Source organism: Hyperolius riggenbachi, chromosome 7, assembly GCF_040937935.1.
Source record: "Hyperolius riggenbachi isolate aHypRig1 chromosome 7, aHypRig1.pri, whole genome shotgun sequence".
Lineage (NCBI taxonomy): Eukaryota > Metazoa > Chordata > Amphibia > Anura > Hyperoliidae > Hyperolius > Hyperolius riggenbachi.
This window is the reverse complement of record NC_090652.1, coordinates 115,081,039-115,107,679: the sequence shown is the minus strand read 5'-3', so window position 1 is coordinate 115,107,679 and position 26,641 is coordinate 115,081,039. Positions and strand designations below refer to the sequence as shown.

The 26,641-nt window shown below is 42.6% G+C and overlaps 1 protein-coding gene across 2 annotated transcripts in view; it reads left to right on the top strand.

Moving 5' to 3' along the window:
- Nucleotides 1–26,339, top strand: part of LOC137525635 (interleukin-21 receptor-like) — a 51,793-nt gene extending 25,454 nt beyond the window's left edge. Inside the window, exons 4-9 of one of the 2 annotated variants that reach the window (XM_068246784.1) lie at nucleotides 8,604–8,782; nucleotides 13,454–13,608; nucleotides 14,691–14,883; nucleotides 18,427–18,535; nucleotides 21,874–21,958; nucleotides 24,005–26,339. In XM_068246784.1, the coding sequence (XP_068102885.1) occupies nucleotides 8,604–8,782; nucleotides 13,454–13,608; nucleotides 14,691–14,883; nucleotides 18,427–18,535; nucleotides 21,874–21,958; nucleotides 24,005–24,349 (1,066 nt within the window). In that variant the 3' untranslated portion in view covers nucleotides 24,350–26,339. Of the gene's footprint in view, nucleotides 1–8,603; nucleotides 8,783–13,453; nucleotides 13,609–14,690; nucleotides 14,908–18,426; nucleotides 18,536–21,873; nucleotides 21,959–24,004 lie in introns of both variants that reach the window. The other variant, XM_068246783.1, reaches the window with a different exon arrangement.
- Nucleotides 26,340–26,641: the final 302 nt, after the last annotated feature.

Below are 26,641 nucleotides of genomic sequence, written 5' to 3'. Positions count from 1 at the left end.
CCACACCAATAGATCGTCCGCAGATCCGACATCAGATCACCTCCCAAGTGCAGTGTTTATATCTGTTCTCTCCTCCAAACACCCACTAATTACCCATCAATCACCCCCTGTCACTGCTACCCATCAGATTAGACCCCTATCTGCCCCTAGGGCACTCAATCACCCGCCCATACCCTCAGAACGCCCTCAGACCACAGCCCTGATCACCTCGCCAGTGCATTGCTTGCATCTATTCCCCCCTCTAATCACACCTTGCGACACCCATCAATCACCTCCTGTTACCCCCTAGCACACCTACCCATCAGATCAGGCCCTAATTTGCCCCGTGTGGGCTCCTGATCACTCGGCCAAACCCTCAGATCCCCCTCAGACCCCCTTCCGATCACCTCCCCAGTGCATTGATTGCATCTATTTTCCCCTCTAACCACCCTCTGAGACACCCATCAATCACCTCCTGTCACCCCCTAGCACTCCTATCCATCAGATCAGGCCCAATAAAACCTGTCATCTAAAAGGCCACCCTGCCTATGACTGGTTCCACAAAATTCGCCCCCTCATAGACCACCTGTCATCAAAATTTTCAGATGCTTATACCCCTGAACAGTCATTTTGAGACATTTGGTTTCCAGACTACTCACGGTTTTGGGCCCGTAAAATGCCAGGGCGGTATAGGAACCCCACAAACTGACCCCATTTTAGAAAAAAGACACCCCAATGTATTCTGTTAGGTGTATGACGAGTTCATAGAAGATTTTATTTTTTGTCAAAAGTTAGCGGAAATTGATTTTTGTTTTTTTTTCACAAAGTGTCATTTTTCACTAACTTGTGACAAAAAATAAAATCTTCTATGAACTCGCCATACACCTAACGGAATACTTTGGGGTGTCTTCTTTCTAAAATGGGGTCACTTGTGGGGTTCCTATACTGCCCTGGCATTTTAGGGGCCCTAAACCGTGAGGAGTAGTCTAGAAAACAAATGCCTCAAAATGACCTGTGATTAGGACGTTGGGCCCCTTAGCGCACTTAGGCTGCAAAAAAGTGTCACACGTGTGGTATCGTCGTACTCAGGAGAAGTAGTTTAATGTGTTTTGGGGTGTATTTTTACACATACCCATGCTGGGTGGGAGAAATCTCTCTGTAAATGGACAATTGTGTGTAAAAAAAATCAAACAATTGTCATTTACAGAGATATTTCTCCCACCCAGCATGGGTATGTGTAAAAATACACCCCAAAACACATTATACTACTTCTCCTGAGTACGGCGGTACCACATATGTGGCACTTTTTTACACCCTAAGTACGCTAAGGGGCCCAAAGTCCAATGAGTACCTTTAGGATTTCACAGGTCATTTTGCGACATTGTTGTTTTCAAGACTACTCCTCACGGATTAGGGCCCCTAAAATGCCAGGGCAGTATAGGAACCCCACAAATGACCCCATTCTAGAAAGAAGACACCCAAAGGTATTCCGTTAGGAGTATGGTGAGTTCATAGAAGATTTTATTTTTTGTCACAAGTTAGCGGAAAATGACACTTTGTGAAAAAAAAACAATTAAAATCAATTTCCGCTAACTTGTGACAAAAAAATAAAAACTTCTATGAACTCACCATACTCCTAACGGAATACCTTGGGGTGTCTTCTTTCTAAAATGGGGTCATTAGTGGGGTTCCTATACTGCCCTGGCATTTTAGGGGCCCTAAACCGTGAGGAGTAGTCTTGAAACAAAAATGACCTGTGAAATCCTAAAGGTACTCATTGGACTTTGGGCCCCTTAGCGCAGTTAGGCTGCAAAAAAGTGCCAATCATGTGGTATCGCCGTACTCGGGAGAAGTAGTATAATGTGTTTTGGGGTGTATTTTTACACATACCCATGCTGGGTGGGAGAAATACCTCTGTAAATGACAATCTTTTGATTTTTTTACACACAATTGTCCATTTACAGAGTTATTTCGCCCACCCAGCATGGGTATGTGTAAAAATACACCCCAAAACACATTGCATTACTTCTCCCGAGTACGGCGATACCACATGTGTGGCACTTTTTTGCACCCTAACTGCGCTAAGGGGCCCAAAGTCCAATGAGTACCTTTAGGATTTCATAGGTCATTTTGAGAAATTTTGTTTCAAGACTACTCCTCACGGTTTAGGTCCCCTAAAATGCCAGGACAGTATAGGAACCCCACAAATGACTCCATTTTAGAAAGAAGACACCCCAAGGTATTCTGTTAGTAGTACGGTGAGTTCATAGAAGATTTTATTTTTTGTCACAAGTTAGCGGAAATTGACTTTTATTGGTTTTTTTTCACAAAGTGTCATTTTCCGCTAACTTGTGACAAAAAATAAAATCTTCTATGAACTCACCGTACTACTAACGGAATACCTTGGGGTGTCTTATTTCTAAAATGGAGTCATTTGTGGGGTTCCTATACTGTCCTGGCATTTTAGGGGCCCTAAACCGTGAGGAGTAGTCTTGAACGAAATTTCTCAAAATGACCCGTGAAATCCTAAAGGTACTCATTGGACTTTGGGCCCCTTAGCGCAGTTAGGGTGCAAAAAAAGTGCCACACATGTGGTATTGCCGTACTCAGGAGAAGTAGTATAATGTGTTTTGGGGTGTATTTTTACACATACCCATGCTGAGTGGGAGAAAGATCTCTGTAAATGGACAATTGTGTGTAAAAAAAAAATAAAAAATTGTCATTTACAGAGATATTTCTCCCACCCAGCATCGGTATGTGTAAAAATACACCCCAAAACACATTATACTACTTCTCCTGAGTACGACAATACCACATGTGTGGCACTTTTTTGCAGCCTAACTGCGCTAAGGGGCCCAAAGTCCAATGAGCACCTTTAGTCTTTACAGGGGTGCTTACAAATTAGCACCCCCCAAAATGCGAGGACAGTAAACACACCCCACAAATGACCCCATTTTGGAAAGTAGACACTTCAAGGTATTCAGAGAGGGGCATGGTGAGTCCGTGGCAGATTTCATTTTTTTTTGTTGCAAGTTAGAAGAAATGGAAACTTTTTTTTTTTTTTGTCACAAAGTGTCATTTTCCGCTTATTTGTGACAAAAATTTATATCTTCTATGAACTCAATATGCCTCTCAGCGAATACTTTGGGATGTCTTCTTTCCAAAATGGGGTCATTTGAGGGGTATTTATGCTATCCTGGAATTCTAGCCCCTCATGAAACATGTCAGGTGGTCAGAAAAGTCATAGATGCTTGAAAATGGGAAAATTCACTTTTTGCACCATAGTTTGTAAACGCTATAACTTTTACCCAAACCAATAAATATACACTGAATGGTTTTTTTTTTATCAAAAACATGTTTGTCCACATTTTTCGCGCTGCATGTATACAGAAATTTTACTTTATTTTAAAAATGTCAGCACAGAAAGTTAAAAAAATCATTTTTTTGCCAAAATTCATGTCTTTTTTGATGAATATAATAAAAAGTAAAAATCGCAGGAGCAATCAAATAGCACCAAAAGAAAGCTTTATTAGTGACAAGAAAAGGAGCCAAAATCATTTAGGTGGTAGGTTGTATGAGCGAGCAATAAACCGTGAAAGCTGCAGTGGTCTGAATGGAAAAAAAGTGGCCGGTCCTTAACCACCTTAGCGGTATGGACGAGCTCAGCTCGTCCATTACCGCCAGAGGGTGCCGCTCAGGCCCTGCTGGGCCGATTTTGATGAAATAAAAAGCAGCACACGCAGCCGGCACTTTGCCAGCTGCGTGTGCTGCCTGATTGCCGCCGCTCTGCGGCGATCCGCCGCGAGCAGCGGCGATCCGCCGCGAGCAGCGGCGATCCGCCGCGAGCAGCGGCGAAAGAGGGTCCCCCCAGCCGCCCGAGCCCTGCGCAGCCGGAACAAATAGTTCCGGCCAGCGCTAAGGGCTGGATCGGAGGCGGCTGACGTCAGGACGTCGGCTGACGTCCATGACGTCACTCCGCTCGTCGCCATGGCGACGAAGTAAGCAAAACACGGAAGGCCGCTCATTGCAGCCTTCCGTGTTACTTTTGGCCGCCGGAGGCGATCAGAAGAACGCCTCCGGAGCGCCCTCTAGTGGGCTTTCATGCAGCCAACTTTCAGTTGGCTGCATGAAATAGTTTTTTTTTTATTTAAAAAAAACCCTCCCGCAGCCGCCCTGGCGATCTTAATAGAACGCCAGGGTGGTTAAGGGGGGTAAAGCCCACGGTCCTCAAGTGGTTAAATAAAAGATAGCAACTGATTTGCATTTCATTGAGTGAAATAAGTTTTTGAACCCTCTAACAATAAAAGACTTAATACTTAGTGGAAAAACCCTTGTTTGCAAGCACAGAGGTCAAACGTTTCTTGTAATTGATGACCAAGTTTGCACACATTTTAGGAGGAATGTTGGTCCACTCCTCTTTGCAGATCATCTCTAAATCCCTAAGGTTTCGAGGCTGTCTCTGTGCAACTCTGAGCTTGAGCTTCCTCCATAGGTTTTCTATTGGATTAAGGTCCGGAGACTGACTAGGTCCGGAGACTGACTAGGTCCGGAGACTGACTAGGCCACTCCATGACCTTAATGTGCTTCTTCTTGAGCCATTCCTTTGTTGCCTTTGCTGTATGTTTTGGGTCATTGGCGTGCTGGAACACCCATCCACGACCCATTTTCAGTTTTCTGGCAGAGGGAAGGAGGTTGTCGTTCAGGATTTCGCGATACATGGCTCCGTCCATTTTCCTGTTAATGCGATTAAGTTGTCCTGTGCCCCTAGCAGAAAAACACCCCCAAAGCAAAATGTTTCCACCCCCATGCTTGACGGTGGGGACGGTGTTTTGGGGGTCATAGGCAGCATTTTTCTTCCTCCAAACACAGCGAGTTGAGTTAATGCCAAAGAGCTCTATTTTGGTCTCATCAGACCACAGCACCTTCTCCCAGTCACTCACGGAATCATTCAGGTGTTCATTGGCAAACTTCAGACGGGCCTGCACATGTGCCTTCTTGAGCAGAGGGACCTTGCGAGCCCTGCAGGAGTTTAATCCATTGCGGTGTAATGTGTTTCCAATGGTTTTCTTGGTGACTGTGGTCCCTGCTAATTTGAGGTCATTCACTAACTCCTCCCGTGTAGTTCTAGGATGCTTTTTCACCTTTCTCAGAACCATTGACACCCCACGAGGTGAGATCTTGCGTGGAGCCCCAGAGCGAGGTCGATTGATGGTCATTTTGTGCTCCTTTCATTTTCGAACAATCGCACCAACAGTTGTCACCTTCTCTCCCAGCTTCTTGCTAATGGTTTTGTAGCCCATTCCAGCCTTGTGCAGGTCTACAATTTTGTCTCTGACATCCTTGGACAGCTCTTTGGTCTTTCCCATGTTGGAGAGTTTGGAGTCTGCTTGATTGATTGATTCTGTGGACAGGTGTCTTTTATACAGGTGACTAGTTAAGACAGGTGTCCTTAATGAGGGTGACTAATTGAGTAGAAGTGTCTAACCACTCTGCGGGAGCCAGAACTCTTAATGGTTGGTAGGGGTTCAAAAACTTATTTCACTCAATGAAATGCAAATCAGTTGCTATCTTTTATTTAAGGTTATTTTTTTGATTTTCCTTTTGATGTGCTATCTGCCACTGTTAAAATAAACCTACCATTGAAATGATACTGTTCTGAGACTTTTCATTTCTTTGTCATTGGACAAACTTACAAAATCAGTGAGGGGTCAAATAATTATTTACTCCACTGTATAGGGAAAGCTTAGTTAGGCTTTTGTAGGCTTGTTAGCTTGCTCCTTGCTGATTCGTATTGCTTAAAAAGCACCCCTCAACAGCTCTTTGGAGAGCTAATCTTGTTCTTGTGATCTATTTTTTGTGTGTGTGTGTGTCCCACAGACACTTGTGTTGCATAGACAGCCTTGGTAATTTCTACTGTGCCACTGCCAGGCCCAGCACATTCAGTGACTAACTGTGTGTGTGACAGGCAGCTGCACATTTGTAATCCCAATCACTGCACCTGTTCACTGTTCAGTACACCTACCTACCTATACCTACGTGAGCGCACGCATTGTTAATACCACCAGTCATTGCACCTGTTCAGGGTACCCGTGTGTGTGTGTGTGTGACAGGTAGCTGCACATTTTGTAATCCCAATCACTGCACCTGTTCACTGTTCAGTGCACCTACCTACTTACGTGAGCGCACACAGTTTTATATACCACCACCAGTCGCTGCACCTGTTCACGGTACCTGTGTGTGTGACAGCTGCACAAAATTTTGTAAAGCATATATTTTTTTTTTATACTTCATGTCTAAATCCAGATTTGTTCGAAAAGTTATGTATTTACCTCCTTAGTAAGTGGCCTCTGGATGGCCCCGATACTTCTCAGGTCCTCCTGCAGCCCACCGATCCAGCATAGGGACCCTGTTTACCTATTTGACTCAATTGGGAATCAAAAATCTGACCAATGTCCCACGCGTGTGTTCAATTTTTCCCCAATTATGAAACAAAAATGATTGAAAACTTTGAAAAAATTGCTTGGGGCTCGGTATATTACAACATCGGTATATTATGAAGCTTTCAATCTAGGAGCAGTTAAAAAAAAGCACGGCCAAACATGGGTGCAATCGTTATTTATTGTAAATTGATAGCTATTACGCTATTTAGCAGACAGCTGAAATTAAATTGTTATTTATCGTATTATTTTTAGCCTTTATCTCTGTATAGGCTCCTTGATTAGCTGATATCCATCATACAGTATATATGTTACACTAAGATGCAGTCTGATCCAGCATATCAAACTAAAAGAAAAAGAATCCCACAATGCATTGGTGATGCAAGAAATATGAATATCATCTTTATTGATTATGCTTATAAAAGTGACAAGACGATCAAAAAAAATAAACACCAGAAAAGACAATACAAAGGGGATAAAATGTGGGCAGGCTGCTTAGAAAATGAAGATAATAAACATCAGTTATACAGTAGGTAGTCAGGACTAATTAGCCAACAACAGGTGAGCAGTGGCTACTATTGCACAATAAAAATACAAATACAAAGAGCGCAAATACTAATATACAGCAGAGGAACAAGGAACATGCAACATAAATTCAAAGTGAAATGTGCTAATTACAACCCATACATGAATCCCAAAATCCATTTATGGATAATGCATTGTCTGATCAAGTGACTGGATCCCCAGGTCCAATAGCATCCTCTGATGTTATCACAGGCTGTCTTCTGGAATAGCGTGAATGGCAAACCCACAAGGAAGCACATGCGTAGTATCTGTGCCTACTTGCGCACATGGTAGGTGTCAGAGCTACAGTAGAGGCACAAAAGCCAGTCCCTGGTCAAACAAGACTCAGTGCTGTTTGCTTACAACCCTGCTTGTTCCATACTGTTTTACGCCTCAGTTCCTGTCCTGTCCAGTCTTGCCAATTCAGTCCTGTCAGTCCAGTCCCACATTCCTTTACGGTAGTCTTGTCAGTCACTCTTGCACACTGTTGCAGTCAATCAGTCCTACCTATCATGCCCTCCCAACACTGCAGGGTTTGCCTTACTGTTCTTACCATCACTGGTGGGGCAATGCTAGGGGTGGTGACCTGGTGACTACAAGACAGAAAAGCAGTCCACAGGCCGCTAGGGATGGTGGCCCATCATCCTTTACGGGGTGCTCTAGTCAAAACCTATAAGGTCGTATTCACTAAACTGCGATAAGAAGAATAATGTACATAAAGTCTTACCGCGTGATAATTAATAAGCAGAATGCAATACATTTTATGCAATACATTACACTTTACACATTGCACATTTTTCTGCTTGTCGCCCTTTAATGAATACACTCCATAGCCACTTGCACTTAGCTTCCTGGGACAGCCCACACCCACCACTGTTGTTGGGCAGGCCCCAAACAATAGTACTCGCTGTAGTATTCTCAGACAGGTCCTTCAGTGCTCTTCTGGGGCACGTCTAACTTCTGCAGCACTTTACAGAGTACTTAATTATGTCACTGACTGTCCTCAGAGGAGCTCACAATCTGATCCTACCATAGTCATAGTCTAATGTCCTACCATATTATTATGTATTTATACAGCACTGACATCTTCTGCAGAGTACTTAATCATGTCACAGGCTGTCCTCAGAGGAGAAAGGGCTTCATTCAAAGTTTTTCTGTTGATGTCCACTGTCTGAAAATTACACTGCTGCTAAGTTCATGTACATTTGACCCTGCCCATGACTCGTCATTGCCACTTTCCAGGGCATGGACACCCATTTTTTTTCGCTGTGGACGCGCTTTGCAGGTCGACAGCTGCCCAAGCAGTGTATTCAGCAGCACCTGCAATACACCCTCAATAAAAAATAATCCTGGAGCCACGTCTGGTTCACGGCATGCCTTACACGTGGGAATGAAACTTAATGAATTATGGAATAGTTATTTCTGTATATTTAATATTTCTGTTATTCAGTCATATTTCAGTGTGACTATTTTATTTGTACTACAAAAAAAAATGCATCAACTTTTTTTTTATTATTATTATTATTATTATTATTTATTATTATTTTTTTTTTTTAATACTTTACTAATGGGCAACATGAAAATGTATCCAGATTTTTATTGCAATTTTTTATTTCTTTCCAGCACTATAGAACATTATTTTATAAAGAAGAATTGCACATTATTGAAAATGCCAAAGGATGAAAACACATTCGGCTGTCATATAACAGGCGTGGATGGTGATGAAGACTATGAATTTGAAATCACAGTAAAAGATAATAACACTCTGATCAACAGTCAAACATTCATCCCGCGCTGCAACAGTAAGTACATTCATCAATCATGATAGATAGATAGATAGATAGATAGATAGATAGATAGATAGATAGATAGATAGACATTAAGGCCCCTTTGCACACTTAACGGATTGCGTCACATCACGGTAGTGCTTCCTACTGCAGCTCGCCATAAGGACCATGCAAGTCCACGGAGACTTGCACACTTCATGTGGTGCGCCGTTAGTACCCCAATCGCTGCAATCCCAAAACAAATGAATCAGAATCAGAATCAATTTATTTCGCCAGGTGCAGCGGTTGCCGCACCCGGAATTATTTGTGGTACACATTGGCATAGTGCATAGTGCAAGAACAACAACAACAACATCAGAACATAACTACCAAGTAGCAATACAGAAATGCATTGAAGAACAGATGCAGGCATTGAAAACATAGTAGTACAAGTACATGTGCAAAATGAACAGACGTAGAACGTAGCAGCTGGTCCTGCAATTTGGTTACTTAGTCCTAGGTGCAAGTACAATGAAATGAAGAATCACCCCAGGTTGAGTACCTACAGGCTATTTAGGTCTGGGTGACAGACCTGCTATTTAGCTTTGCTGTGTGCATGGCTCGAGTTCAGAAGGCGCACTGCTTGGGGGAAAAAGGAGTTTCTATGTCTGGAGGTTTTGGTGGAAATAGCTCTATAGCGGTGGTCGGAGCGCATGCGGTTGAAAAAGCGACCGCCGGGGTGGAGGGGGTCTTGCGTGATCCTATTTGCCCTTGTTCTCAGCCTGTAAGCATGAAGGAGGTCCAGTGATGGCAAGGGTGTACCGATAAATCTTTCTGCGGCCTTGATTACTCTATGTAGTCTGTACTTGTCACTTGTGGTGGCGGCGCTATACCAGACAATGATGGAGGAGCACAGGATAGACTCGATGGTGGCAGTGTAGAAGCTTGACATCACCTCCTGCGGCATGCCAAACTTCCTTAGCTGTCTTAGGAAGAACAGCCATCTTTTGGCATTTAGTGGTGTTTTCCCTCCATCTCAAGTCATTGGTGATGGTAGTGCCCAAGAACCGAACACTTGATACTCTGGTGACCTCTGTGCCTGCGATGAAGATCGGGTTAAGTGGGGGAGGGCGCTTCCTGAAATCCACAACCAGCTCGACAGTCTTTTCAGCATTAAGGACGAGCATATTATCCTTGCACCAGTTGCAGATGCGCTCAATCTCACTGTGGTAGGAGCGTTCATCCTCACCGCTGATGAGTCCCAGTATGGTGGTGTCATCCGCAAATTTGATGACCTTTACACAGTCGGCAGTTGAGGTGCATCCGTTCGTATATAGGTAAAAAAGGATTGGGGACAGTACGCAGCCTTGGGGGGCTCCAGTGTTTGTGGTCCTCACTCGGGAGAGGCAGCTGCCGAGTTTGACTCGTTGCGTCCTATTTGTGAGAAAGTCTTTGATCCAATCGCAGAGAGTTTGATCAAGCCCGAGTTGCGCTAAGTTGTTATGCTGGATGACCGGACTGATTGTATTAAAGGCAGAGCTGAAGTCTAAGAAGAGGATCCTAGCGTAGGTGTTGGGTCTGTCCAGATGTTCCATGATGAATTCCAGGCTGATGTTGATGGCATCCTCTGTGGACCTGTTTGCTCTGTATGCAAATTGAAGTGGATCTAGGAGAGCATTGGTGGAGGCTTTCAGATGTCTGAGGACCAGTTTTTCAAAGATCTTCATGACAGTTGGGGTCAGGGCAACGGGTCTGTAGTTGTTGAGGTCCGTGTCCCCTGTTTTTTTTGGTACAGGGATGATGGTGGACCTTTTGAGGCAGGAGGGTATTTTACCCCTTGTCAGGGAGTTCTGAAAAATGGCAGTCAGTACAGGGGCTAGCTGGCTAGCGCATGTTCTCAGGCACATGGATGACACGCCGTCTGGGCCAGAGGCTTTCCTTGGATTCAGTTTCCGGAGGTGCCCGAGAACGTTGGTCGCTTGGACTTCTAACGGTACTGGGATAGCCCTGTCCTCGCTAGGGGAAGTGGATGAGGGGGGTGCCCTGGGGGTGGCTCCGTGGTCACCAATGGTGGAGGGTTGGTTTGCTGCAGCACATTAACGCATGATCCGTGCCTACCACACAGATTCTGCAGTAATGCAAATTAATGGGCAACCCAGGCAGTGTGCACAAGGGCAGCACAGTGCGGCACGCATGCACGGACCGACAGGGATCCCGTGGGCAATTTAACCATTAGTTATGCTAGTAAGGCAGTGCATGTTACCTAGGTTCCACATGCAGTGATACTTAGGTAATGCAGGTTGCATGTGTGTGCACCTTTATTAAGGGCCTAGAGGGAAAGACAGAGGGGTGATTTGAGGGGGGTGTAGAGTGAGGGAGAACAGAGTGGCTGGGGTGGAGGGAGGGAGTTTGCAGGGGGTGGGTGGATAGAGAAGGGCTTATTGAGGATCTGAAAGGAAAAGGGTGATGCTGTTGAGGATGCTGAGGTGGTGGACGGGGAGCAGGGCCCTGACAAGGTCCTCTAGGATCAAAACCAGAGATTTCAAAGTGTGCCCTCCCCACCAATTAAAGCCTGATACAGTCCCCCCCCCCAAGTTTTGGTAGCATGGTGTCTACCCCTCAGTATAGGTAGCCTGAGCCTCCCCCCCCCACACACACACACACAAGTTACTATAGGTAGCCATATTCCTCCACTACTGAGTGATAGACTGATGTTCCCCTTCTCAGTAGATAGCGTGGATCCTACCTCATTATTTGTAGCCTGATGTCCCCTTCTCAGTATAGGTAGCCTAATGCTCACCACCTCCCCTCAGTAAAGGTAGCCTGATGCCCCCATAGACTGCCAGATACCCCCCCTTTGTATAGATAGCCTGATGTTCCCCCATCAGTATAGGTAGCCAGATGCCCCCCCTCAGGACATGTAGTCTAATATTGTCGTCCCTTCAGTAAAGGTAACCAGATCCCTCTCCCCCCCCCCCTCCAGTATAGGTAACCTGATGCCCCCCTCTTAGTAACGCCAGCTAGATTACCCCCCCCCCCCCCAAGTATAGGTTTCCTGATGTCTGTTTCGCCACCCCCAATCAGTATAGGTAATGCACCGTGTCACAGAGTAGAGGTGCCCCTGCTAGGCCACAGGCTAGGGTGCACAGAGCCACAGACTCACAGAGGAGCGCACCCATTGGGTACTCTGCCAAAGACTCTACGGGGACCCCGCGACCATAGATAAATTAAGGGGGTGACCTGAGGGGCCCTGCAGCCTGTTCGGGGCCTTGAGGCAATTTCGCAGGTTGCCCATATGGTAGCGCCAGCCGTGCTCTGCTCACCAGCAATGCATGTGGCCTTTCTAAAAGCTGCTGGATCATTAATTAGTCTACACCAGCTATCCTTCATCTGAGGACTCCGCCCTGCCTGAAACATTGCCAGAACTTCAGTTCAGTTGGCTTTAGTTTGTTGCCATGTTAGTGTAATCCTGGTCTCACTCTCTAATATCCAGGCCCCTGACGCTTTACTCTGGTCATGACCTTCCTTGCATCTTGATCCTATTGTTTTGCATAGTTTTGTATATTCATTTTTCACACGCAGTTTCTTTCTGTGTAATTACATTACACTATTGTAATTACACAGAAAGTTTGGTTTTGTCATGTTTGCTGGGTTCAAAGTTGGCATCACTGTGGCTATTTGTCCTTTACCTATGCAGCAAACTCCCCGTTTATCCGGAACTCAGAAAACTGGAAGTTTCAACCAACGAGCATGCCTAAGGGGATAATGGGGGCTGGTGGGTTTGCCGGCCATAAAATACTCACTGAGTCTCCAGCGACGTCCTGCACCTCCTAGCTGCTTTCCGGCATCTGTGCACAGCTCCTGGCATGTCACGTGACCCAACGCAAGTCAGGTGACATGCCGGGAGCCGTACACGGAGGATGCCGGTAAGCCAACAAGAGCCCGCTAGGAGCTACAGCACGTCACTGGAGGCTTGGTGAGTATTTTATCCTGCATGCGGGGTGCGAGGTTTGTGTAACCGGCAAACACATGTATCCGGCATCAGTCGATGCCGTATACTAAGGACTTTGCTGTATGTAGTTTCACCGAATTCACCTTTTTTTAAAATAAAGACATTGCCCTATTTAAGGGAAGGGTGACAAGGGTTAACTGGCCCTTGTCACAGCTTCTGGCCACTGCTCTCCATGCTGCATTCCATCACTCTGATACTTCCACTATCAGACATTGAATGAGGAAGTCTTGGAGTGATGGAACGTGACGTGGAGGCGGTGACAAGGGTGAGTTAACACCCCCCTGCCCCGGCTCCCATGCATAAAGGCTCTGTTTCTGATCTGACACATCCAGAACAGAGTTCTGTAATCGGAAGGTCATCCCTAGTTATCAGAACACTCTCAAACAAAAATATTTAGTTTTTGAAACCTGAGTTTAGTTCATTAGGTATGAGAAAGTAAATAGTATATCCTCTGTTATTGAAGATATAAAGGAACTTGCAGCTGCAGAGATAATTAGGTAAACAGAAGCAGCATGTTCACCACTGAATGCATTACTATCACATACATTTTACCAAAAGATCAGGTTTAGATTTCAGTAGATATGTCTTCTTTATATTTTTTAGGCTCTGGCGGGATTCTGTTCATTTTACATTGTGATGCAAAGATTAAAATAACTTTATATTTATTTTGTGATGATCATTAATGTTTCCTACAGTAAAGCTGTACCCCCCTGTCAATCTATCAAACACATTCAATGGCAGTATATATAAGATAACATGGAGCGGCTATAGAGGACACGATCTAGAATATTATGGATCAGCCAATTTACATTATGAATTACAGTTCAAGAAAGAAGACTCATCCTGGCCGGTAACAACTGACTTCAAAAGTTGTTTTTCATTATTATTATTATTTATTATTATTATTTGTAGTATTTGTGTGAATATTAAAGCAAAGCTGGAGTGTAGCAAAATAGAAATAATTATTTGTGTAGCCACTTTGCCAACATGGCTATTCAGTACCTGTACAAAGTACAGGATATTCTCTGTGTAATCGCATTGCCTGATTTGTGGTTCTATGAAATTAGCTCTGAAACAGTTAGTAGTTTGCAGTGCTTACATCTAGGTGGAGAATTCCTCTCACCAACAGGAGAGCAGCTTTTATACTGTGGAGATTTTGTAGCCAATAAGAGAAAGTCTTAGCTCAGAGAACAGAGTATTTGCTGGAAAATGGGTTGAGCGAGCTGATAGTAGGAAAGAACTGAGAGAGAAGTGGAGGAGGCTGTAGAGAGATCTGAGGGATTACACAGTGTTCTACACACAGAACTGAGCTGTCTGTGAAGTGAAATTCTTTCTCCACAGTGTCCTGTGATAGCATCCTTTCTGAAGGAGTGTGACAGACTACTTCAGATGGCTCATCTGAAGGAACTGTAAGCAATCTACTTTATTACTACAGTGACCAGCTGATAGTGAATTTATTTTGTTGGTATGTTTTATCATCTGCTTGCAGAGTCACAAGGCCAGCTTTCAGTGAGCGGTTTTCCGTGGATTCTAACTTTCACATAATCAGGCCTCCCAGGGTCTTAGCAATGCAGTTTGTAGTTAGGACTAGAGACAAAAACATATTTGCTTAACAATCTGCACAGAGGTGTCTAGACCTATCAGAAGAGAATCCTGCTCTCATGAGTAAAGCTCCTTGTTCATAACATAAATTGTTTTTATCTATGAGCTCAAACTGCCGGCCTATTACTTAGATTAACACTGGCAAGTGATAGGGGAAATTAGCTTAAATGTTTGTCTGAGTTTAATTCTCTTAAAAAAAAAGCAAAATGCATACATTACAAATCTATTTGCTGTTTAATGCCTAGTCCAATGATTATATTTCTTGTTTTCTGTGCGCCATATTGACAACTCATAATACTGACATGACTTCTGTTATATGTGAGTACACAGGGAGAAATATCAAAACACAAGTATGATTCAGATAACACAGAAACGTTGGTGTCTATGGAGTTACAATCATCAGAATTTGAAAGTGGCTCAAGATATGATGTGCGTGTTCGCAGTAAAACGTATGATACTGTAAACACAGGTTACAGAAGCCAGTGGAGTGACTGGAGCCAGGAGATGAAGATCATCAATTTAGGTACCAAAACTCAGTTTTTATCAGGTAACTATAACTTTATAGGAGACAATACAATGAAAGTTTAAGTTAGACTGAATAAGCTCTTTAACAGGTTTTTTTGTACACCAGCAGAGTAGCCCAAGTGGAAGCAGGAAATTTGGGTGCCCGCTAGCGGCAAAAGTTTGTGCGCGACCATAGGTGCCATGCAGCCCTGACTCCGGATACTTATCAGGTGCCCAAATTTCCTCTCCTTGCCAATAAATTCAATGAACCAATGGACACTGTAAATTTATGTTTTTTTTGCTTTTTTTCGTGGCAGGGGTCATTTAAAGGAAACCTTAACTGAGAGGTATATGGATGTTTCCTTTTAAACAATACTGGTTTCTTGACAGCCCTGCTGTTCTCTTTGGCTGCAGTAGTGGGCTGAATCACACACCTGAAACAAGCATGTAGCTAATCCAGTCTGACTTCAGTCAGAGCACCTGATGTGCATGCTTGTTGAGGGGCTGTGACTAAAAGTATTAGAGACACAGGATCAGCAGGAGAGTCAGGCAACTGGTATTATCTTACAAGGGAACATCCACATCCTTCTCAGTTTAGGTTCCCTTTAAGGTTAGCCGTGGCAGGGTAAGGGTTAAGGTTAGCGATTGGTGCTGGTTTTGTGGCGGCAGGGGTGGGTAATGTTAGCTATGGGGGGTGGTCGGTAAGGGTTAGCCATGGGTGGAAGGGGGGGGGGGGATTCTGTGTGAAAATAGGCTTAGGTTTAGCTATAGTAAAATTTCAGCATTTTATATCAATTTTTTTAACGATAATTTTTTACACTTTAATAGTAAAATGTTGGTAAATTTACAGAATTTCTACTATCGGGTTTCCTGGGTACCCACATTTCCGGGCACCCTTTTTTGACGTACATGTCATGCCAATCAGAAGACTCCGAATAAATAAACCAATCAGAGATTGCAGATTTTAGGCGTACATTTTGGCGGAAAATCTACATTACCGATATTCGGTAATTTTAAGCCAATCAGAAGACTCAGAAAGGTGGGAATGATTAAGCCGATCAGATAATGAGTTTTTTCGCTGAACTCTGCTTACAGATATTTGGTAATTTTAAGCCAATAAGAACTTCTGAAGAGTTACAATGAATAAATCAATCAGAGAACGCAAACATTTTTGGCAGAAGATCCTCATTGAAATGTGGAAATACGCAGAAGGCGGAAAGCGGTAATCAGCATTGACGTTAAAGCGGTATCGTCACCATAAAAATCAAATTTCAACAGCAACTGGTCTGAGTGTATTAAGTGATAAAGATGCTAATCCTGCATTCAAAACTTTCAAAACGTTTTCTGCTGTTATGATTTGGAGTTATCATATACCTGAGGAGCCCTGGCTCTTTAGTAGTCGGTGCCAAAGAATTGCATGCTGGGGGTTCTTTTTATCTATAATATATTCCTCCTCTTCCCTTTATTTCCCTGCCTGCTGCTTATCTGAAACCTGATCCCCCTAATCACTTGTGTTTACAAGCAAGGCTGAGGTGACTCAGCGATTGGAGGAGACAAGAAAAAAAGTAAAGGGCAGAAATGACATCACGAGTTAGCCATTACTGTGGGCAAAAGACATGGCCCCATCAGGAACAGAATTCTCGTCATTTACTATATAACATTCACTGAAATCAAAACATGGACAGTACAATACATGTGTTACGTAAGTAGATCAAGTATTTATCTACTTATATATGTGTTTTTTTTTCCCTGGAATAGTATGGCTGATCCTACTGCTTTAAGCAGAATTTCCGCTTAAGCAGAAGTCAGCATTTCCAACCATCCGTATTTATTTGTTATCATTTTTGATGATTATGAGAACCCCGAAATCAAAATCTCAGACCATTAGATTATTGTGAAAATGTTCAATGTTCTAGGCTCAAAGTGTCAGACTCCAATCAGCTAATTAATCCAAAATACCTACAAAGGGTTCATAATTCATATATCAGTTTCACCTTTTAAGTTGAATTACTGAAATAAATGGACTTATGCACAATATTTTCATTTTTCAAGTTTCACCTGTATTTCTCAAGGTAAGAAGGGGCTGTAGCTGGTCAGTAGAGTAAGCCAATGAGAAGCAAAAAAATCCAGCTTACATTCAAATATGCTGAAAATCGTATTGGCCAATAGAATACTCTTATTGTTTATTTTGATTTTTCCCAAACCAAATTGCATATAATTTTAATTATTTTGCTTCTCACTGCCCATCTGTAAGCAGTGTTCATAACTTGGCTTGCAGTAATGTATGGACCAATGAGCTTTGAGGGCTATTATTCTAGAATATGTAATATTTCTAACGATATATTTCTAAAACTTGCCTATGGCTTCTAATAAATCACTAGGCTAGAATCTCATGAATCCTGATTACAAACTTAGCTTGACCAATGACCTCTAGTGTAAGATTAGTATATTTGCTGGCCAGTCCTTACATCAAACAATACCAAAGGAAACCTGAGGGGAAATATAAACTGATAAGATAAAGAATTGTATCTATCCTCCGACACCTAAAAATGACTTTTAAGGCAGCCATACACTGGTTGATTGCCACCAGATCGACCAACAGATAGATCCCTCTGTGATCGAAACTGATCAAGATGGATCTAACGGCTGCCCAAACACTGCACACAGATTTTGAATCAATTTCAGCATGAAATCGATTCATAACCTGTGGAACTGCCTCTGCCTCCTGCTCGCCGCCCCTGCTCCCCTGGCCAGCCGCAATGCATCACCTGTCCGGCTGGAGCGAATCCCCAGGTCCCCGCAGTCTCATTTCTTTTAGCGTACTCCATCTTCGCTTCACTTCCTGTCCCGTCCTGTCACAAGCAGAAAATTCAAACAGTAGAGCGCCCTCTACTGTTTGAACTTTGCTTTCTTACAGGACGGGACAGGAAGTGAAGAGAAGACGCCGAAATAAGTGAGAGACTGTGGGGACCCGGGGACTCTCGCTAGGTGGACAGGTAATGTATTGCCGTATCGAACGCCGCTAGTGACGCGCTCCTGACCCGCCGACGATCAAGCAAAATGTTATCGATTTCAAAGCACATTTGATCACAGTGATTGAATCTGCTGTCTATCGGTGGGAAATCGCATTTGTGTATGGGCACCTTTAGAATCCCCAGTTTTACTTTTTGTTTAAAACCTGTAAAAGTAGGTTAAATGTTTTATTGTCTCAGCATCATGACATAGCCTTTCACATAGTCTTTCGGTATCCCAGAGCTAAAGTATATGAACTATTGACCTTTTTTATCTTTACCCTGCAATCAGAAGCTGTTCTATGCAAGGAAACAGTTTTACAACTGTAATTCCTTATCAATGAGGATTACTATAGTCTGACTCGGGTCCAGACAAGAGAGAAACGTTCACGTGCTTACATGAATGTTTACCTCTTTTAGGCAGAAAAAGAACACAGCCTAGCTATTTGTATGCTTGGCACTGTACATGCACATGTCTTTCTCGTCATGTCACGTATTATCTCAGGTACATTTTAAAGGGTCATATAACTTTTTTGTTGTGTTTTACTTAGAAAAGAATGAAAGCCAAATAAGCCTTGGTTATATATTAGTGGTTATATGCCCACTGGTCACTACGTTCATCATGCTGTACCTGGTGCTCTGTTCCAGCTTATCTGCTAGGTAGGTAACTTAGGCAACAACAACATACCGGTACTGATTTTCTGGTCATTTTAAAATGTTTACTCGCTGGTCATTTTTTTTGTATAAAAATGTTGGTTTGCAATTAAATGTGTATTCAGAATACAGCTAGTCTACTTAGTTTGCAAAGCCTCTTGGATCACCAAATAAAAAGTACAGTATTTGCTGCTTTACTAGAGAACAGTAACACTATTACGGTAAGCTAATAAACAGAATTATGTTTACTAAAGTTAATGAACAGCCACTTCCCATTATTGACTAATTTTATCTCATAAGAATAGCTTGTCCAAGTGCATCAAGTGCTCGCTCTGAAAGGTGTAGAACAAAAACGTGGAGATCTTTTTCTGATGGATGATTTTTAAGAAATAGTCCTCATGCAACCCCCTACCATGCCCCCTACCAGGATGCAGACTGTGTATTTCATTACCTCAGTGCATCTTCCAGCTCCTCTTCCACCAAGGATCCTTGCTGATAGGGAAAATGACAATACCAGCCCCGCCCCCACCCCTCCCAATGGAGACAGCTTACCCATACTGTTCCATTGTTGGAGGGACAGTCCCTCTTTGGGAACCAAATCCCCCTGTCCCTCTTTCTTCTTCATCTGTCCCTCTTTCAGTACTGATGTACAGATCTATGGAAATATGTGTATCTTTCTACTGAAAAAAAGTGTTTTATTGACTCTAAACTGTATTCCCATCATTTAAATTGATATATGTCTTATTTTCAAATGTTAAAATAAGGACAAATGAGTTCTTATATATAAAACTGTGTCTTTTGCTTATGAATTGTTTGTTGAATGTGTGACTAGGGGTGTGGTGGAGGCGTGGCTGGGGTGTTTTAGGGGCATGTCTTTAAAGAGACAATGAAGCGGGAAAAATTATGATATAAGGAATTGGTTGTGTCGTATGGATAATTAATAGAACATTAGTGGCAAAGAAAATATTCTCATATTTTTGTTTTCAGTTATATAGTGTTTTTATATAACATTGCATTATTCTCTTATATTTGCAGTTTATAAACTACTCAGCATTCTAAATGATTTTACAGAGCCGGGTGTGAACTTTTGAACTGTTCTCTGCAGAAAAAAAAAAACAATACAGACACTTGAGATAATAGGCTTCATAGGACAGAGCTCTCTGCAACTTTGAAAGTCAATGGCTCTTTTGCATAGATAACAACTGGAGATTCTTAACTCTTCCTGTACTGGAAACAATATCAGACTTATGTCTCTGCTCCTAATGTTTTATTTCTTAGCTGTACTACCCATACAAATCATTATATCACAAACAAACAAACAAACACAGAACATTTATATCGCGCTTTTCTCCTGGCGGACTCAAAGCGCCAGAGCTGCAGCCACTAGGACGCGCTCTATAGGCAGTAGCAGTGTTAGGGAGTCTTGCCCAAGGTCTTCTACTGAATAGGTGCTGGCTTACTGAACAGGCAGAGCCGAGATTCGAACCCAGGTCTCCTGTGTCAGAGGCAGAGCCCTTGACCATTAGACTATCCAGCCGCCACCATTTTTTTTTCCGCTTCAGTGTCCCTCTTTCTTAAACCAAAAAGTTGGTAGGTATGGCTTACCCCTCCTGACAGCTCATTCAGCCAGCTACTTACAGTTACCCAGCATTCCCGCTGGAATGATGGAGTGGTGCTCCGTAATCAGATTCCCAGCATCGATCGCCACTAGAAGACTGTTAAACGGCGAAACCGCTGTCTATTTACATGGTACAGCGCTGCAGTCTACAGCAGTGCTGTACTGGGGACAGCCGTGTAACACGGCTGCCCCCTGAGACATACAGGAGCGATGCACTGTCATAGGCTGCAGCCTATGACAGCCGATCGCTGTCATTGGCTAGCAGGGGGAGGGAGGGCGGGATTAGGGAAAAATCATTAAAAAAAATAGTAATATTTATTAAAAAAAAGATATATAAATAAATAAAAAATAAATATATAAACATGCTGGCAGGGATCACAGCCCACCAACAGAAAGCTCTGTTGGTGGGAAGAAAAGGGGGGTTCACTTTTGTACTGAGTTGTATGGCCCTGCAGCGAGGCCTTAAAGCTGCAGTGGCCCTATTAGTAAAAAAGGGCCTGGTCACTAGGGGGGTTTAAGACTGCGGTCCTCAAGTGGTTAATTAAATAGCCATTTAAAACAGGTCCATATGTTGTATCAGAGAAGTTTTGAGCTCCAGCCCCCTTCCCAGCTTCCAAAACAAATGTTTTAAGTAAAGCAGGTGATGTGTAAAAGTTATTTAGGGTTTCTGTGTATTTATGTGCATTTCTAGTTTATGGTAACGCTGTCCAGTGCAGACTTATGCCTCTTGCACACAAAAAACAAACAATTTTGTGTGACTGCTAAAGGGAACCAGAAGTGAGAGGAACACATCATTTTCTAATAAACAATGCCAGTTGTCTGGCTGTCATGTGGATACGCTGCCGCTACTGGCCCAGAATGAGCATGCAGATCAGATGCTTCGACTCTATTCTAACTCCACTGGCTGCATGCTTGTAGCAGGTCAGAGCAGGATTATGCACAAGGCAGGCTAGGAAAGTGCCTGAGGCGTAGTGGGTGTCAAGGGGCTCAAATTCAAGATTCCCCGGTCTATCTCTCATCTCAGCTTATTAAAAGAATCAAAAATGGCAGCCAAAGTTACCTTGCCTAGGGCCCCATTTAATTGTAATCCTAATCTGTTGCAGGTGTATGTCTCAAAAACAAGTGAAACCAAAAGCTCAGCATGACAGCCAGGCAACTGGCATGGCAGCCTCTGTAATCCTCTTCAGGTTCTCTTTAAGCCTTTCAGATGACATGCAGAGTAGGTAGAGGGCATGCCTATTTTTTCAAATAGATCATAAAGAGACACTGAAGTGAAAAACATTAAGATCAGATACATTAGTCTAATTGTTTCTAGTACAGGAAGAGTTAAGAAACTCCAGTTGTTATCTCTATGCATAAAAGCAGTTAAGCTCTACGACTTTCAAAGTCGTGGAGTGGGCTGTCTTCTGACTTTTATTATCTCAAGTGTTAGTGAACAAATTTCTTTTTCTCTGCCAGAGGTCATTAGTTCACAGACTGCTCTGAAAGAATCATTTTGAATGCTGAATGTTGTGTAATCTGCACATATTATAGAATGATGCAATGTTAGAAAAAACCCTATATACCTGAAAATAAAAATATGAGAATATTTTCTTTGCTGCTAATCTTCTAGTAATTATTCATAGTACACAACCAATTCATTATATCATATATTTTTTCCGCCTTAGTTTCTCTTTAAGTGTTTGTTATTGGGTAATCTTTTTATATATATATATATATATTACAGGTTCAAAATTCCATTTTTGAAGGAGGTCCCAACGGCAGCTAAATTCTTCCAGCCACTATACATTCTTCATAATGGAAATTTCCAGGTAATCCTGAGAGTTTCAGCATACATCTCATAATACTGCACAATCCAAAAAGTGACTGAGTGGCCCCGCCCACCTGAACACCCAACTTGAATAGTTGTAAAAAGGGATAATGACCATATTTTTATATTGATTTGTTATTTAACCACTTCCCAACCACAGTTTTTCCCCCATTAAAAATCAGAGCAATTTTCACAACACACTCCTCCCATTCATTCGCCAATAACTTTATTGTTACTTATCACACCAAAATAATCTATATAATATTTTTTGTTCAAAACAAATTAGGCTTTCTTTGGGTGGTAATTTTAATTTTATTTTATATGCATTTTAAAGGAAATAATAAGAAAAAATAATGAAAAAAATAATTATTTCTCAGTTTTTAGTCATAGTAGGTATAAAATAAAATGTGCTACGATAGATAAAACCCACACGTTTTATTTGCTTATTTGTTCCAGTTATTACAAAGTTTAAATTTTGTCCCTAGTACAACATATGACACAGAAACCCAACACGGGTGCCCAAATAGTGTAGTATGTTCTGTAATTAAAAAAAATAATAAATGTATAGAAGGGCTACGCACACAGGTGGGTTGCAGGGGGCAACCAACCACTTGAAACAGGTTATTATTATTGATAATTTATATAGCACCAGCATCTTCTGTGGCACTGTACAACAGCAACACAGGGTATAACAATACAAAATAAACAATACAACAGTTAATACAAGTCGATAACAGCTAATGCATTGAATAAATTAACTACATATTTTTACACAGGGGTAGGAGGTAAGTACAGTACATCCATTACATAGCATTGTGAGACAAACATTGTTTGTGGAGACAATAAGCCCGACTCCACTTGGGATGTCCAACCCAGACTGGAAATGGTTGCTCTTTTTGAGGATAGAAAGCTGGTTCTCACTGTAGCGTCTACCATGTGAGGCCAGGCTAAACCCCTCTCACTAGTAGGTGTGAGGGAGTGATGCTCAGCTCAAAGAGGGTAAAGAAGCGCCCAGATATAGCTAAAACTATGTTAAAACAACAATAAAATTCAATATGAAGGTCAAGGAGGGAGGTGGCTTATTTTAGGAACGACAGTCTCATGCGACAAAGAAATTTATTAAAGCACAGGCAACACATTTCACATGTTAAGCCCGCTTCCTCAGGCCAGTAATAGTGGCAAACAGACATAAGGCACCCCAGAGACTGAGGGACTGCAATGGAAATGACTGGCAGCTGCGCGGCAATTGGGAACTGTGAGGTAAACAAACACACATATCTACGCCCCTGGTGCTTAAGTGAAGTTCACAGGGATGTAGATATGTGTAGCAGTGATCTGGAAGCAGTTCAGGTTACCTTTTATGTGCTGTCAGTATTTCCTCAATCTGTGAGTCATTGTTGCTTTCCACAGCATTATTAAATTATGCATACGTATGTACGTGTCGCCGGTGAGTTCAGCAATGGTAGAGCCAAATGACGTCTCTCCTTTCTACCGCAAAACTCCCAGGTGGCGTTAAATACTATTCCCCCTACGAGTTGTCGCTTTCGGAGGGAGATGTAATTCGTGGTCTGGCAATCGCCAGAGCCCTGAATTACCCTTGCACGCCCCGCGCAGCATTACATTGTTGCTATGAGGGCGCCAGGTTCATAAATTAGGTCCTATGTGTGTCTGTCAAATAATTAAAATTAAATGAAATTCTTTATCTACCATCCCCTAACTGGCTTCTGTGGAAATGTCACATAAAGCATGTGGCCGAAAGTAGGCGCTGCTAGGTATTTGAGTGGCAGCAAGGTGAGCTGTCATTTGATTTGATGTGCTAATACGTACGCAAGCCGCAGGAAGCAAAGATTGGGAAGCAATGTTTGATATTCAAAGCAAAAAGCAGGGACATCTTTGCTCGAAATAAAATGTAATTTGGTAAACTGCTATGTGACCTCTTGATCTATGCACAGTAATGTGTGACTCTAGGTCTATTTTTAAGTTAATTTATTGTGATATCTGTCATAAAGAAAATCAAAATAAATATGACAAATACTGTTACTTTTAGGACTGGACAAAATATCCAAATAAATGTGTCCAAAGGAGAAAAGAAGAGCCGTCCTGTAGCTCTGTAGGCTTCAGTTTTCATAATTCCGCTATCCTGAACCTTCAGAAGGAAACCATATCACCTGTCAACACTGAAGCTCGAGAGGTTAAGGAGGCCATGCCTTGGTCAGATCTTCTTCGATACAAAGAAATTACTCTGAGTGAGCTCTATCCATCTTCAACTCCAGACTTTCCAATGTGTAATGAAGAGGAAGCGAATCAAGATCTTTCTAGGGTGGATTACTCAACAGAATATGTCTCATACAATGGAGTTTATATTGTAAATTCATCAGAGCGCCTAGGCTAATTAAATCAGACGTGCCACTGCTTTTTCAAAATATCACGCACAGTAAAGCTGCATGTTAATGTCATAACTGTCCCAAACCCCTATGCTACCCCAACTCCAACACCTCTCCAGGGCTCTGCTGTGGTTTGTTCCATGTCACATTATCTCAGCTACAGTCATGCACAAAATGATATTGCCCAGATATCTGGGCTTGAACTCTGCCAGAATGGTATCTGATAAGTGGAGCAGTATTAAGACTTGGGGGGAGGTTGTATGAAATGATGGGTTGACTTCCAGACCCACCTCTACGCCTGGCGTAGAAGTGGTCAACCATAGATGAAAAATGAGCCATCACTTCAACCAAGTACTCCCATGATGTCCCCCAAAGCACAAGTACCTTTACTGTATCTTCTGGTAAGTGCAGCTACCTCACCTTTCTCCAACACCCTGAAGCTTCTTTGACTAGTGTTATATTGAGCTTGCAGACCACATCTATCTCATGGGTCTCATGTGTGGGATGTCACATAATATGTGTAATTGGGAGATGGGTATTGACTCCAGGCAATGCAGCTATGAGAGTGAGAGAACAAATAGTGGGTGGGCTGGTTACCGTGAATAGGCAGAACAGAAAAAGGGTGCCCCCTGGAAATGGTAGCCTATGGAAGCTGCTACCTTTTTTTGTTTATGGTTAATTCAGATCCATTGCCAAGAGTTTGCCATTTTCACTGCATTGCTTGGGAGCAGCTCCTGTGACTGCAGAGGGGCCCAGAGGTTTGGAGGATGCAACTACTAATTCCCCCGGCCTCTGATACTCCAGATCAGGTGTTTTCATGTCTTCACATGTTATTGGTTTGGAGATCCTGATAGCCACACTTGTTTAATGACCTTTGTAAGATGGCTGTGAGGGTCACCAAAGGGAGGCAAGGAAAGCTTTGGGAACATTTATAACCCCATAAATGTTCCCAAACCATTTATGGGGCCCCAAAACCATTTATTTACACCAAAGTGTTGCAGGGGGTCCCATGATTTGTGAGTTCTGCTTGGGATTACTGCAGTTTTCTCCAGGAAGGACCACAAATATCTACTGGCAGTTTAAATGCAATCTAGATAGAATGGCAATCAAGTAGAACACATTTCTTCATTTCTCAGTCCATCCTAAACACTGGTATGTATATGGCCCTCCAGGCCTGTGGCCTAGCGTATGTTTAGGATTAGCAGGGGTATTGAGTTGTGAAATGCTTTTTGGCAGGCCGACTCATGCACATGGCTTGAATACATTTATTTTTATAAAGGTTGCTTCCCAGATTTTAACCATAAGAAAGAAAGTGGTTAGGAAGATAGACTATACTATCTATTAACACCATATGGGAAATATGCTCACTTGTTTGTCATTCATTTTTATTGTGACCTTTGAATTTGAATTGAAGTTTACATATCCAAGACAAAAATATTTGTGTACCTTGAAAGTATTTTATATCACTATAGGCAACCATTAAGTAAATGCAAGGGCATGAAGTTAGCTTTTTCTAAGATCTGCAGTCACTTCAAGCTAAAACTCCTCCCCTGCGTTACTTTATCAGGTTCAGAAAGGTAAACCAGAGGAGAATCTTCTTGTTATGACATTAGATTGATTTAAAAAGGTCATCCCGAATTGGAGAACGAGTAATTCATCAAACCCAGACTTCATATCTTTTTTAAGAAGTTTGATATTATGTAGCCAAATTTTGCAGTCATTGGTTGGGTCATATGGAAAGATGTTGGGATTAGTGAAGGAATGGATGTGTAATTACAGTTATGTGTACCTGTCTGCAGTGAGAACTTTCATTAATCTTTGAGCAGTCCACACTATGGGACTGATTTACAATTGTTTGCCAACACTAAAGATCTCTGGATAATTCAAATAACCTTCCAAAAGTGGCGTAGATTTTTTTTTATCTATCCTTCTAAATAGCTGCTGCTCTTTGGTGTTCTGATTAGTTTGTGTTTTTAGACTCTAAAAGTAGTGCAAATTATTCCACTTTCAGACTGTAAAATTCAAAACTAATTACATACCAGAGATCTCTCCCCCCCCCCCCCCCCCCCCCCCCCCACCTCCTAAAGAACTCACCTCCTCGGGATCCAGGTCAGCAGCGCTGTATTTCTTCCTCCTGTTCTTCGGGGGTGTGACAAACAACAATCTCACCCAAGAGATCAAGAGCCTCAGAGGACACTGAGGAGACTGTCCAGATCCCGGGGAGATGCAATAACCCACCCGGCAGTGACCCCTGTCCCACTCTCGGGATTAGCATTAGCAGCAGTGGTGTAACAAAGGAG